We start from the raw sequence: 13,462 nt of genomic DNA on the forward strand, positions 1-13,462 counted from the left end.
ACACGTAAAATGTCATTGCTACTTATCTCTTCACCTAAAATTTTGAGCTTGGCTTATATGTGTCCCAATATATGCTATACATGTTGAATCACGTAATATATTATTACATATTATGATATACCACAGACTTTTTAAACACTTGATCCTGATTGGTCAATAATGTTACAAGTTTTAATTCTTTACAGATAAAGAGAGCCTCGTCCTTTTAACAGTTGCAATACCACACAATTCATATCAAACAATAACATCAATGGTCAAATCCAACTATCAACCAGATGTTTCCTGGTCAATTCATAATGCATGTGCTGAATGCGCCATTGGAAGAATATTTCAAGGGATGCTGAAGAAGGTATCCAACACCTCTTTGTAACCACAACAGATGGATGCAATTGGGCCCGTACTAAAACATACTTAAACCTTACATAAATAAAGATTATCTACCATAATAACAGACATGTTGCGGTCTGGGTTAGATGTGGATCCAAGTGTGTGAAGAATGAGGCATCGGATTTTTTTTTAAAACAAAATACTTATTAACACCAGTCAGGATAAACATAGAACAAAAAGCTCTGACTTTCCGTGATAAAACAAAAGTTGTGAAACTCGTCTCAAAATATACTAAAACGAATAGTGACAACTGTGGAACCATCTATGGCAATCATCGAAAGCATAAACATTTGGGAAGATTCAGTATGGAGTGAGGGGAAATATATAGGCATTACAACAGGTGCAGAGGCTTGGTCAATGAATGTGTGAGGTCACCACGGTGCATGGCTGAAGGAGGACACCTAGTGGTCGCTGCAGCTACACTGCGTAACACACTCGACATGCATCACGTCACACAAAGCTTTTTCAACACACCCACGAAACAACACGCATGAACGCAAAAGCATACACACACACAAAGGTACCCCTATCAACTGTGATGTGGAGTACAAAATATTCCCTTTGTGAGGTGTCTGTTAAGAGTCCTGATTTGGATCAGCAGACTCCACAAGGCAGCTTGTCTAGTTTAGTCTTAAGGTGACTGCACACCAACAGACCCAGCATCTGGCCAGGTGGCTGGCTTTAGGTGGATGACATTTCTGGTTATCTAAACTATATTCTAATATAGGATGTTGGTGTTTGTTTTGTCAGGGTGCATGCTGCACCTGTACGCATTTCTCTTTATTTTATACAAATCCTCCTAATTTTTAATGTTTTTTATAATTGTTTTGGTTTCCTTGTCTATGTCATTGCCTATATGCCATTACAGGCAAATATTATATTTTGATTATATATCCTTCCTCAGTGGTGGAATATTTTCTTCGTAACAGTCTCGTTAGATACATCCTTCATTTTCTAATGATGCCCCCACCCTCGTGGTTCCTCTCCAGTCCTGTTTGGTGGGGATTGTTGTTCCGGACCCAGAAGTTCTGCCTAACTGGGCCAAGAAGAAGGGCATCCAAGGCGAATACAAGGACCTCTGTAAAAACACGGTGGGTAAATGTTCTTCCCAGTCTAAGTGTCCAATACATGATACAATACATACCGCACAATACCTTATTTCCTCCCTAAGTATCAGCTGGCATGTCAATTACGTACACACAAAAGCAATAACACACAAACAATGCATACGCGCACACACACACGCACGTACAAACACCGACGTAATGTGGGATTCAAGTGGAGATTATTACATTGTCAGATGTATGAAAACCAGGCATATCAACTGGTCTCTGAAGAAGGTAATAGGGCGCAGTCCTAGTTGATCGTTTTTAGTGCAGTGAAGATCTGCTGCCTGAAGGCCTGTTTATTTGTATTCAATCGTTTATTTAAGAGTGTAATAATCAAGGGGTTTCAGTATCTTTTGACAATCCCTACCTGAATCATAGTGTCCATACAAAGGGTGATGTATTTCTTGGTGACCATCGTTGGTCATGACGCTCCTAGTGGACCACCTCCAAGACAGTTCATGGGAAACGTGTGATGGTGCCCTCAGACCAAATAGTAGCTGAAGTTACACAACAATAATGGTGAATATGAATCGACAAATGTACATTACGAGGTGTATAGTGTAGTTCAGCTTTACTATCTTACTGAAGAGTGGTCAACTGATCATTGTAAAGAATCCGATTGATTGCTATTGTTTGAATCTTTTTGGTTTAATGGTGATGATATTAATAATTCAAAACACATGTTATTGTTGGTGTGTGTAGATGCTGAAAAAGGCCATACTTGAAGATATGGTGCGTCTGGGCAAGGCCAGTGGCCTCCACTCCTTTGAGCAGGTTGGTACTGTTTCCCTTTAGAACTAAGAGATTAAATAAGGGATATTACAGGCCTATTAGAAAAAGGCCTTTCAGAATACCAGCCATCTGTCTATGATGGTCTAAAACTATTTGGTATCGACTTGATCTCAAAATATTGATGGAGACTATATTTTGATTGATGGAAATTCCGAATAAGTGTGCCATGGAGAAAGGGATTAAGCTCTTAACCCCTGCTGTAATCCCATAAACGGAATGGATATAAGATCAAGGATGATGTTGATATATAAAGTGAATATAAAGTGACCTTTGGTTTGTTGTCCTTTACACTTGCATCCCCTCCCAAGGTGAAAAACATCTACGTCCACAACGAGATGTTCTCCATCCAGAATGGTCTGTTGACCCCGACGCTCAAGGCCAAGAGGCCTGAGCTGAGGGAGTTCTTCAAGGGCAAGATCGACGACCTCTACAACGGCATCTCCATGTGAAGAAGACTTGGCAGAGCGGTGTTGCCCAAAGATATCTTAATACTAAGATCCTCTCGTTCCCTCCTTTTGCTGCATATGTAACAAACATGGGTATCTTAGCATTGAGATGCTGATTCTTTGGAAGGCAAGCCAAACATGTTTGATCTGCGTTCCATCCAAACAGCCCAACAAAGGCCCAGTCCTCATCAATCTTGACTTTGACAAATCAATCATTTGTTTTCCTTGTTTCTTTGTATTTTTTCTTGCTCCACCGCAACTCTTTAGTTGAAATCAACCGACAACCAATCCAAATCCCAATGTCTATCCACTGCGGGCATGGCATATCTTCTGTCTGGAAGCTCATGAAGAGGTGTAAAATCGTGAAACCAAAATGTCTCAATGATTCGTTATTCGAGTTCTCCCCTTTAGTTCCTATGTGCACTGAACATTTATATATTCTAAAAAACAGACTTTCATCAAGATAACGGAAGCTGATGGGATGTATCAAGTGTGCTTGTGCTGGCCCAAACAAACACACAGACATACACCTAGGTGTCTAATCCAGAATGTGACACACACCTCATCCCTCTACACACTCCTAGGTCTGAAAGACATGATGATGTGTTGGAAGGCAGGGTAGCGTTTCGAGAACATGTGGTATTAACTTATTGCCCTCCCTTCTTCATTGCTGCCACCAAAACAGAGAAATCTCTTATTGATTCATTCATTGATTCAGCTCACCAAGGCTGTGATTGCTAGATTCACCTGCATGCTCCTCGTTTATAGGATACCCGCGTCCTGGACACAAAACTAATGGTTGGAAGTGCTCACAGTACACACATTTCTTTTTCTTTTTCCTTTTTTTACCTCCATTTTCGCACAAGAGTTTGTCAGGTAAACAAGAGAAAGTGAAATAATGCAAAACCAGGGCTCAGGGCAATGCATGCAGTTTGCCTTGCAATGCTGGGACCATGACCATGTGACTTCAAATTTAAAAAGAAGAGGAATCCTTTGTGGGCATTAATAGCAGGTTGTATCAAGCCGTCCACAGCCGCTGCTGCTTGTGCAAGGCTTTGTAATGTAGTCCAGGCCTTCAAGCTCCATCCACTTGAGGAAAAATACAACAAAAGTTTTTAGGGGTTTACACATAGAAGTAATGTATAGGCTTTTTTTTTTAATCATTATTACTGTCCCAAAGTGAGAGAAATGTGGTTGTACATAAGCAGGAAAAGTTAGATGTAAGCATATTTATTAAAGCAGAGGTTTGAATGGATTTCGTTTAATATTTGTTGCGTGTAGTGAGATGAAATGTATTATTTATTTAACCTTTTTGCTGTAAAATGGAATCAGTACCATATCCTTAATAAATATGTGCAGCAATATGGATAAGGGAGGGTGGGGAATGGGTTATGATTGGTAAATAAATATTCTGGAATGATTTTAATCTAATGTTGCTTGGTCCTTTTTTCTAGTTTTGTTGAAGATTTAGCGGTTGGTGTTTTTAGCTTTATATTCGAAATTACGGAAACTAAGATTATGCAAGTCCTTGGGTCTTACATTATCTTTGGAGGTCACGAGAGGTGCATCATCTGACACAAAATCATGGCAATAGGTAGAAAAACTATGGTGAGCCTAGTCATATAAATGTTGTGGTGTTCAATTAAGGACTGTAGCGCCCCATATGCCGATTTGCACAACATTTCTACTGGCTAATCCTCACATAGAGAACTCAATAGGCCTACTGGGTGAATATTGTTGTTGTTTTTTGGTCGTGGCGACCACACGTTTTAGCCCACCCGCCTAATCTTACTTGAGCAGATGTAACGTGACCCTACTGCCCCAAGTTACATGGTTACTGGTTTGGTTCAAATCAGACCAACGTCATAGGCTCATATGGTCACTTTTGTGTTTTCATTGCTGTAGTGCACACATCATGAGAACAAATCTGTAAAATAAGTGAGCAGATCACACACCAGGTGTTGTCACACCGGGTTAGTTAATACGTCAACTTTTTGCAATTTTCTCGAAGATATTCGGAAATATGCGGGCACAGGGCAACATCCATGGACATATTACAACATGGACATATTAAACACTCCCTCCAGAAAAATGCGGCGTTTTTTTGTGATTGTTGCAGCGAAAAATCCTTCATTATGCGGCACGTTTTCTTAAAAAATGCAATGAAATATGCGGCATATTTATGCAATTTTATGTGATGAAATTGCAGGAACTTGCAAAAATTGCGGGAACTTGCGGAAAAATGGGGGAACTTTAAAAAAAAATGCAGCTTTTCAATGACGTTCACGTCACGTAATTACGTCACTTCATAATGTTCCCATGGCAACAGGGGGAAATGGCTGCAATTGTGTGAAGTAAACGCAACATTTTTCCACTTTCTGCTAAGATATATGTGACTTTTTTGCAACGAAAATGTGGGGATTATGAAATCATGCAAGCCCCACATATTTTGCGCGGACGTCGGCAATTTATGAGGTGAAAGTGCGGCATATTTGAAAAAATGCGGCCCCCGCATGAATATGCGAACTTTGGCTGATTATGCTTTGAATTATGCGATCGCATAATCACGTTTTTCTGGAAATAGGGACTGATTATAGTCCCGGTATTTTTTTCTAGGCCTACATACATTTACTATGTTGTTGGTGTTATATGGAGCAATCTCATAATTATGAAGTAAAATTATACTTCCATGGTCGGTAAACAATGCGACTGCGATCGCTCAGACCTCTCGCTGATGCTACAATGCTAGAAAACAATGAATATTTCTGCATCCGGTACGTCATGTACTAGGGCGTGGCTAGGATCCCGTGATGCGGAAGCAAATCTCTCCTTGATGTTGTTCTGCGACATTGAGCAGTTTTCATAGGAATGAATGGGCACCATTTTGGAATCCGCTGTCCATTCTATAATATGTCCATGATGTTGCCCTGGGTTAACATAACACCAGAGCCAATTAGAGAGACTCTTCACAGAGTGGCGAAGTCACACCCTTCCGGTAGAGCCCGTGGGAACTACGACTACGATTTTCTGGTCCCAGTCTTTATATGCCCTGGATTACACATATGTTGTTTGTGGATTTAAATTATGATTTTTCATGCAAAGAAAACTAAAACATTTCGCGAAGAAGTTTGATAATGAGGTTTTGTGGTTTTGTGTGAGGGCGCTTTGTGAACTAAAGCTCTTCGCTGCTCTCGACGCGAATGATATAGCCTATATAGTCACCACCCGCACTTGGAACTCCGGTACAGACCCGGCGATCTCTCTGCTCCACTTCGACGCTTATTTCTAAGGGGAGGATAAAAGCATTGAAAGAGGTGAAAACCATAATAAGTCGGGGCATGTGGAGAGTTTCAATTATGCCCATGGGGAGATTGTCGGTCTTGTCCGCGCCAGTCGCAGGGAGCGTGACGTCACTGTAGTCTTTATCATTGCGTTTCCTACAGCCTTTAACTGAACAATTACACAATACACGGTCAAACTCTTTGCATGAAAAATTATCATTTAAATCCACAAACTACATACGTGTTCTCCGGGGCATATAAAGACAGGGATCAGAAGACTTTCTCCCCATTAACCATTCCTTTTTTTCGATCTCGTAGGTCCCATGGGCCATGGGCTCTACGGTACCGGAAGGGGCGTGACTTCGCCGCTATTTAGAATCCAATCAGCTGGACTAGATAGATGGAACCAGAGTGGAACGTCAAGGACCATAGGTCAAGGACCACCCCTTTGGATCTAGATTGAGGTTGCCAAGCGACGGGCGGAGAGAGAGAACTCCTACCATAGATAACCACGTTTTTGTTTAGCTAATGTGGCCGCTGGTCGAGATGACATTTATCCTAACGGCGTTAGGCCTATAGAGTGTCAAAATATGAGTTTTGAGTTCCAAAACAGACCAGCACCGGTCTTTATTTTCTTCGGCCTGGAGATATTGTCCGCAGTCTAGATACTGAAAATCTCGTTCGAGTCCCATCGAACTCCATGCTTGTAACTTCTTAAGTAACTGCAACGACATCCGAGGCCATAATTAGTAATGGGACGCAAACCTAAACAGCTTGGCAGACCACTTAATATCAAAGATACGCCGATCAACACCAAACTGATCAAAAAAAAAAACAGTAAGTCATGAACATTTCAGACAACATTGTAGCAAGGTCAATATTTGTTTTGGTAAGCTAGCCTCGTGAAAGCCATCCTGAATCTCGAGATATCTCCGGCAGTTCTGGCTATGCGAGACTACGTTAATAGTAGGCCTATTCCTTAAAAAAAAAATCCTGATTATTTTGTTCACTTTAAAGAGTATAGGAGACCAATAACTGAGAAAATCAACATTTATCAACCACTGCTTGAGGAGAATGAGCTTGAAGAAATAGAAGTTCCAACTGCCCAAGGAAGCTTGGTGAGCTGTCTATTGAATAAATCCAGCTGTATTTAATCATTTCAATTTGCCATTACCTTTATCTAATTTGAATAGCCTACGAATTAATCGTGTTACTAGTCGATGTGTCGATTTTAATCTCGTCACGGCAAAAAATATTTTTGTCTTCATGTGTGGCCCTACTCCGTCTTACTTATCCTATTATGAATTTTCATTGCAAACATTTCCCAAGTAAACAACCACTGACCTTTATTTTAATGTTTCCCTTGTGTTTAAATGAATAGAACAATGTGGAGCCCGTTCATTTCGATTCGCTCCGTTCGAGGGCCGTGTGCTGCGGCCAACTCAATTTTAAAAACCTCAGCCAACCAAGTACCACCATTTCGAACACTAACGGACGTGCATCGTCACCAATGCCAACATTTGAGTCCCCTGAAGATGATCCGATTGTCCTGGGGGCAGCTCTGGAAGCATGGTCTTCATCGTCTGATCTAGAGTATGACACGTCCGCCAGCCACGACGTCTCTTATGGTATCTTCGGTCCGTTATCCTCCACTACCTGTACCAGCCGCCTGCCAACCCCTGAAGTATTTCGCCATGAGTGCGACACAGGGTCTCTGAGTGTGTTGGGATGTACGTGTCAAGCAAAAACAAACTCCATCTTTACGAAAATATTGAAGATTTGTCTGAGCAATGTTATTCTTTTTGTACTTCCTCTTGATGTTTGCTACTGGTTTGGCTTGTAGTAAGGCCACTGGACTTCTCCATTGAGGAGGAGCTGCTGCATCCTAAAGTGAAGAACTCGACCCTGCTTGATGTCAGCAATGCTAATAATATTCACATGGAACAGCCTATCGACCTCTCCTTCATCACAGGTGGGTGTTTGTGGTGATTGTGCTGCTGGTGGGGGGGGGGGGGGCACGGTAATTTTTGATTGGATTGGTGGATAGGTGTGATTCTTTTTGGGAAATGTGTCGGTAATATTCAATATTTATTTATTCATTGAGTGTGACGCGCTCATCCAAAATGGCTGAATGTGCTCTAGGATACGTACAGGTAGACTGTTATGACTAAACCAAGTACCTTTGTGGCTGGACGTGAAAAACCCATGACACTAACCTTGGATAGGGAAAATCTGAATTGGATGTCAAAGAAAAGTGATTGAGACTGAAATGAGTAGTGAATATGAATCTTGACGCTTTAAATGGGATGCACTGTGTAGTGGGTAACTACTTAAAGTGAGCTTACGTTTGTTTTTTTGTGTTTGTCTTTGGATTGAATCCATAGGAACTAAAGTTGAATCTAGGAGAGGCTGCAACCATTTTGTTTCAGGTAGACCATGCATTTTTGGTCAGGGTTAAAAGCAAAACAAAGTGTAAAATTATGTAGTCTTTTTGAAAACCGTTTTTGTGTTTTTTATAATGTACACTTTTCTGTGTTATGTCCATTCCTGTCGAGAATGGAAAAGATAGACCAATGTGTATATCAGGCCCTCAAATGCTAATGTATTATTTTTTTACCCTCATTCTAGACTGGAATTTTAAAAAGATTTCACCAAAGGTAAGGAATGCTACTCTATGCAATGCTTTTGTTAAATTGAGATTGCCATTACTTGCATTTCATGCATTCATATTTATTATAGTTCAGGGGCATTGTTTTGACTTCACATGTTTAACAGACCAGGCCCTCAATTGGAGCCCCTTTAGTCGAGGTCCAGCAGAAGGTGCACTTCCACAGGCCTGTTTTTGATGTGACCCTGAGACCGACCGATGCCACCCAAGATGCCCGGGCTGCATTCCAAACATCCATTAAGGAGCCCATGGGGAAGGTGAAGGCTGAAATATTTGATGAGCAGTCCAAACCTCATTTCCCCAGAAGACCAGGCCAGGACCCTCCCCGCATATTCAACTTCACCTGCCTTGAAGACCGTGATGCCTTTTTTCAGAGATTGAGAGATCGCTACACCAGACTAAGGAGCGTTCCTCTCTTTCTTCAAACATACAATGGTGTCCCAAGCCGAGATGTCCTCTTATAAAGTCTGCACACATTTGTGCAATATTGTTATTGGGAATAATTTGGGCAGCCGCAAACTAGCCACCAGATGTCAGGCTTTCTTCGTTGGATTATAATATGGTGAATTTAAATAAGGTTTTGTTGCACAGTTCTTGGTGTTTAAAATAAAAAAGACGTGTGTCTTTCATTTGTTCTGACATATTTTGCTCGTTCCATACTTATTTTTCTATAACCTTGCTTCTACGGAAATCTTAACAGTAATTTCAAACAGTATTTATGGCCTTAAAGTTTGAAGCATTGCTTATGGATTAAATATTGGTGAACATTAGCGATACCGAAATAATTCATAAATTCGTCGCACAACCATTATAGTCTGAGCATAACATAGATAATTTACCACGTGGTGTTCAGCAGGGAAATAATCCAGCCAATCGTTTATTTTGTTTGGATGACAGCGGGCGAACAACCAATCAGAAAAATGCAGAGGGTTTCCAAGCAGTTCGTGGTGTGACTAATGCGTGTCATATGACTCTGACACAAATGGAGACAATTGCAAATAACAAGATTCGCTTTTGTATTTGAGACGGACCGTTTGTACCGATTTGTTTGGGTACACAATGCCCCCGACGCTTTTTCAGAAGCTTTTTAACAAGAGAAATGCATTATCGCCTCCACCAAGATCCAGCAAAGATGATCCAGCTTTTAGGTAGGTTCTGTGTGGTGTGGCTGTACTTTCCATTATTGTCATTACGGTGGCTGGGACGAGGTGGTTCAGCGAGAGAATGGTCATATTTGACATGGCTGGCGCTTTGCAGATCAAAGTGGTAACGTGTAAATACTTTCTAAAACTCGATTTATCTTTCATCATTCTTAAAAATAAGTGTGGTAAACGTAGGAGAGAAAGCTAACAGCTAACGGATGCTAGCAAGCTGCACACGCCGTCTCAGTGGAGCTCCCACTGTATTACCTCGTGACTCGTGTTTGTTTACTTTAAGTTGGTATTTTGATTGCTCTTGTATACAAATATATATAGTAGCCAGTGTGTTAAAAAGCATGATATGGTCATAATGGAATAAGTTGAAATTGACTCATTGCGTTATGTCACCCTGCTTTCAATAGTCAATTGTTTTTTGTGTTATTGGAGTTTAATCTTACGTTTTCTGGTGTCTAAAACAATGGAATTGTAATGGTGAGTTCGTCCACTTCCTCCGAATAGTGGTAAATACAAGGATGCGTGTGTTTTAATGCATTGGTGCTCATAAGATGGATAACGTGGTGCAAAGTACAGCCAAGTTTGCATCCAACCTGAGGGTGAAAGGTGTGCTCTGTGCCATCAGCGAACCAACAACATGCGTACGTGCTCTGAATGCGCGTGTGACTGCTTGGTCTATTATAAAGGGGAGTCGCTGCCAATCTCTGCGGACGGGTATAGCAGTTGCTGCCGCTACGCCCGGAGAACAGACGAAATTTGATGGGACTGCGTTTCAAGTTGTGCATGAAATATGTCCATTCAACTCCTTACCTTGTTTTCTTGTGCATGGTGTTATAGCAAGATGCCTACACGTCAACAAGTCTGAATACGTGTATTTACTAATGGTAATTGAAGTCTGAGCCGGTTTATAAAGCGGATTTACGGAGGAGGCAGTGTAAAGCGCAAAAGTACAACATCAGATTCTAGAAGATACTGAGGGCTTACACATTTATGGCACAATCATGAGTAATAAATAATGAATGTTATCATTTTGATGAACTTTTCAAGAGTTAACAAAAAATGTTTTGCCCCTCTGTCATGTCTTGTTTGCTATCCATAAGTTGCCCTGCTAGTCCTGTTGTTGAACTGTGCCCTGGCCAGCACGCACGTACATGTACACGTTCACACACACACACACACTGTCACAGAATCGCTCACGTGGCCTCCAGAATACCAGTAAGGGCACCCGGGCTGGCTGACCCTCTGAGGGAAGCCTAAAAAGCAGCTCTTATTTCCCAGGCTGCCGCACAGGGCAACCGAGCAAGCATACTGTACATTTCACTGCGTCATACAGCCCTTTCCATCCTGCGCTGCATGCTAAACATACTACCTTCTTCACCTCATCCTCATTGTGCACTGTTTGTAGGCCTACATAATGCTAGCATTATATGTACAGATTGTGTATTTTGTCTTTGTGAGATTCAGACTCATGGTTGATCTACTCCATTCATCCTTTGATGATACACATTGGATGATACACATTGGCTCATCCATTCATTCCGTTATACATTTTGCTACATTGGGCATGCAAATAAAAGTTCACATGAAGCTTTGCATATTATAACTTAAATTCCACATTGCACATTTGGATACAGGCCTGTTGGTGTGGGGAGCACATCCTTACATTTTCTTTGTTTTTTTAACGAGTCTATGTCATGCCAAAATGTTTCGGTAATATCCGTTACATCTTAGTAGCACATAATTCAGGGGAATGCTTTTTGTAGTTTCATGTGTCATCTGACTGACGTGTGTGTGTGTGTGTGTGTGTGTGTGTGTGTGTGTGTGTGTGTGTGTGTGTGTGTGTGAAGAACAACAATGTACCACATTTGTAAACCGCTTATGACTCAGGAATTTGTTAGTCACCACTATATTGTCATTACATCAGTGTCATAAAATGGTCTTAAAATGATTATAGTTATATAGTGATCATAGTTTGTTGTAATAATTTCTTGGAATATATGTCATCCAAGAAAAAAGTTGTTTAAGTGACAGGCCTACTGGCTTCTGTTGCATTGTGTATGTATAAAATAAGAGTGTGATGCTTGCATATTTGGAAACAGACATGAATTTTGGCACAGGGCTTGTTAAGACGGAATGTCGTCATAGCCTATCAAGGGCATTTTAAGTGGACACACTCAGTCTTTCCAGAACTGCAGGGACAAAAAAAACAACATACATAGAAGTTTTCACGGTAGCATCACATTGAGTTTGTATGTTTGGCTCACATAAAGGTGCTCTTTCATTTTGTACACATTGTAATTTTGAAATGTGCAATGCCGTTGTGGATCAATTAATCAAAACAACAAAATACGTTGTTTCTTTGACTTGTAAAATAGCGCGGGCACATGGATGTTTTTTTGCTGGTGAAAATCCATCCGACATGAGCTTCGGCAGAACTCATGTTCACTGATGGGTTAAACGTATTAAAGTTTTGTTCATGTTCCGTTTATTGACGTTATGTCATTTCATTGTATTGAAATTGTTGTAACGTAACGTTACCTCGCTAACTTACCATTGATTAATAGACGGCTCAAACAGATGAAGTGGGGAACTTCAATAATAACTTTAGGAGCATGTTGTAACGTTATGGCGTAACTGACTCATTGCAGTGTTTCCCACATGAGTAGATGTTGGTGGTAGCTGACAGGAGGGGAGCAGGGGCTGGGTGGAACTTATTTATTTTTTAGTAGTTGGAAAGATATTGGATGTAAACAGATATTCATGTTTCAGAATTACTCCGGCGTGAAGCAGGAAACTAAAGACGTGATCAGCACGCAGAGTGCTGTGTCTAGTGGTCTGTTAGGGAGACCTTCTGGCAGCAGCACTGTTCTCAATAGAGCCATCGTTTAGGTCCATATTGCTGCACAACAGGCCATTTACAAAGTACATAGGTCTAGTTGTTTGTACATATACAGAAATTTGTCGCAGCTTTTTGCGAGCGCCTCTCTCGTGGTTGTGTTTTATGAGGGGTGGCCGTTTGATTTCAAGGTGCTTGGAGACAGTTGAATACACACGATTGACTTGAACTCACCCATGATCACCCAGGATGGATAAATGTTCAAATTACATTAACATTTACATTCATTTAGCAGATGCTTTTACCCAAAGTGACTTACAATAAGTACATTTGTTAGAAGGAGAGTATTTGTATGGGAGAGAACCTGCTTTTGAGTTGCTTTATTTTCAGAAGGAACTCAGCCGGGTTAAGTAACCGTGTTCAGAGCCCTTGGCCTGAAGCAAACTGCTAATCTTCTCCTCAACACATTCATGTGATTCTGTGTCATGCACCCTAGATGCCTTTGCAACAACGGTATCATGGGATGCTGATTCCGTAGTTCTGAATCCCACGTACGCATGCACATACAGAAACACACACACCATGTGAGAACCTTTTGTGCCTGCTAGCCAAAGCTGTTTCCTAGGCAACATCCAAGCTTTCCTTGCAAGTTTGTCATGAAATATCGCAACAATGTTTTCCTGCACTTGAAATATCTCAAACATGTCTCACAGAACCGCATTCAAACAAAACTGCATCTTCTCCCTACTTTACAAAACCAAGTAAACAGAAGCCTCACTTAAGTTTATT

At 41.0% G+C, this 13,462-nt stretch overlaps 3 protein-coding genes across 7 annotated transcripts in view; all 3 read left to right on the plus strand.

Moving 5' to 3' along the window:
- Window positions 1–4,139, plus strand: part of acsl6 (acyl-CoA synthetase long chain family member 6) — a 30,832-nt gene extending 26,693 nt beyond the window's left edge. For 3 of the 4 annotated variants that reach the window (XM_056594528.1, XM_056594527.1, XM_056594529.1), the window contains 3 exons: window positions 1,377–1,478; window positions 2,199–2,270; window positions 2,597–4,139. In XM_056594528.1, coding sequence (XP_056450503.1) covers window positions 1,377–1,478; window positions 2,199–2,270; window positions 2,597–2,737 — 315 coding nt within the window. In that variant the 3' untranslated portion in view covers window positions 2,738–4,139. The remainder of the gene's footprint in view (window positions 1–1,376; window positions 1,479–2,198; window positions 2,271–2,596) is intronic. The other variant, XM_056594530.1, reaches the window with a different exon arrangement.
- A 2,279-nt stretch (window positions 4,140–6,418) lies between these two features.
- On the plus strand, window positions 6,419–9,467 carry LOC130385671 (uncharacterized). Of its 2 annotated transcripts, XM_056594301.1 has the most exons (7): window positions 6,419–6,852; window positions 7,033–7,133; window positions 7,397–7,745; window positions 7,859–7,987; window positions 8,400–8,444; window positions 8,644–8,672; window positions 8,791–9,467. In XM_056594301.1, exons 1-7 carry the CDS (start codon window positions 6,768–6,770, stop codon window positions 9,145–9,147), a joined length of 1,095 nt encoding a protein of 364 aa, XP_056450276.1. In that variant the 5' UTR covers window positions 6,419–6,767; the 3' UTR covers window positions 9,148–9,467. The 2 variants fall into 2 exon arrangements, with proteins under 2 accessions (XP_056450276.1, XP_056450279.1); XM_056594304.1 differs by lacking the exon at window positions 8,400–8,444.
- Window positions 9,468–9,602: 135 nt separating this feature from the next.
- fnip1 (folliculin interacting protein 1) overlaps window positions 9,603–13,462 on the plus strand; it is a 37,333-nt gene continuing 33,473 nt past the window's right edge. The window contains exon 1 of the mRNA XM_056594299.1: window positions 9,603–9,831. Within this exon, the coding sequence (XP_056450274.1) occupies window positions 9,743–9,831 (89 nt within the window). The 5' untranslated portion in view covers window positions 9,603–9,742. The remainder of the gene's footprint in view (window positions 9,832–13,462) is intronic.

The sequence above is a fragment of the Gadus chalcogrammus genome, chromosome 7, assembly GCF_026213295.1.
Source record: "Gadus chalcogrammus isolate NIFS_2021 chromosome 7, NIFS_Gcha_1.0, whole genome shotgun sequence".
In the NCBI taxonomy this organism is placed as follows: Eukaryota; Metazoa; Chordata; class Actinopteri; order Gadiformes; family Gadidae; genus Gadus; species Gadus chalcogrammus.

Excerpts from the sequence above, each read along its gene's own strand:
- LOC130385671 (XM_056594301.1), top strand. The coding sequence starts at position 6,768 with ATGGGACGCAAACCTAAACAGCTTGGCAGACCACTTAATATCAAAGAT. Across the intron at positions 8,445-8,643 it reads CTGCAACCATTTTGTTTCAG|ACTGGAATTTTAAAAAGATT; the intron begins GTAGACCATGCA and ends CCCTCATTCTAG. Across the intron at positions 8,673-8,790 it reads TTAAAAAGATTTCACCAAAG|ACCAGGCCCTCAATTGGAGC; the intron begins GTAAGGAATGCT and ends CATGTTTAACAG.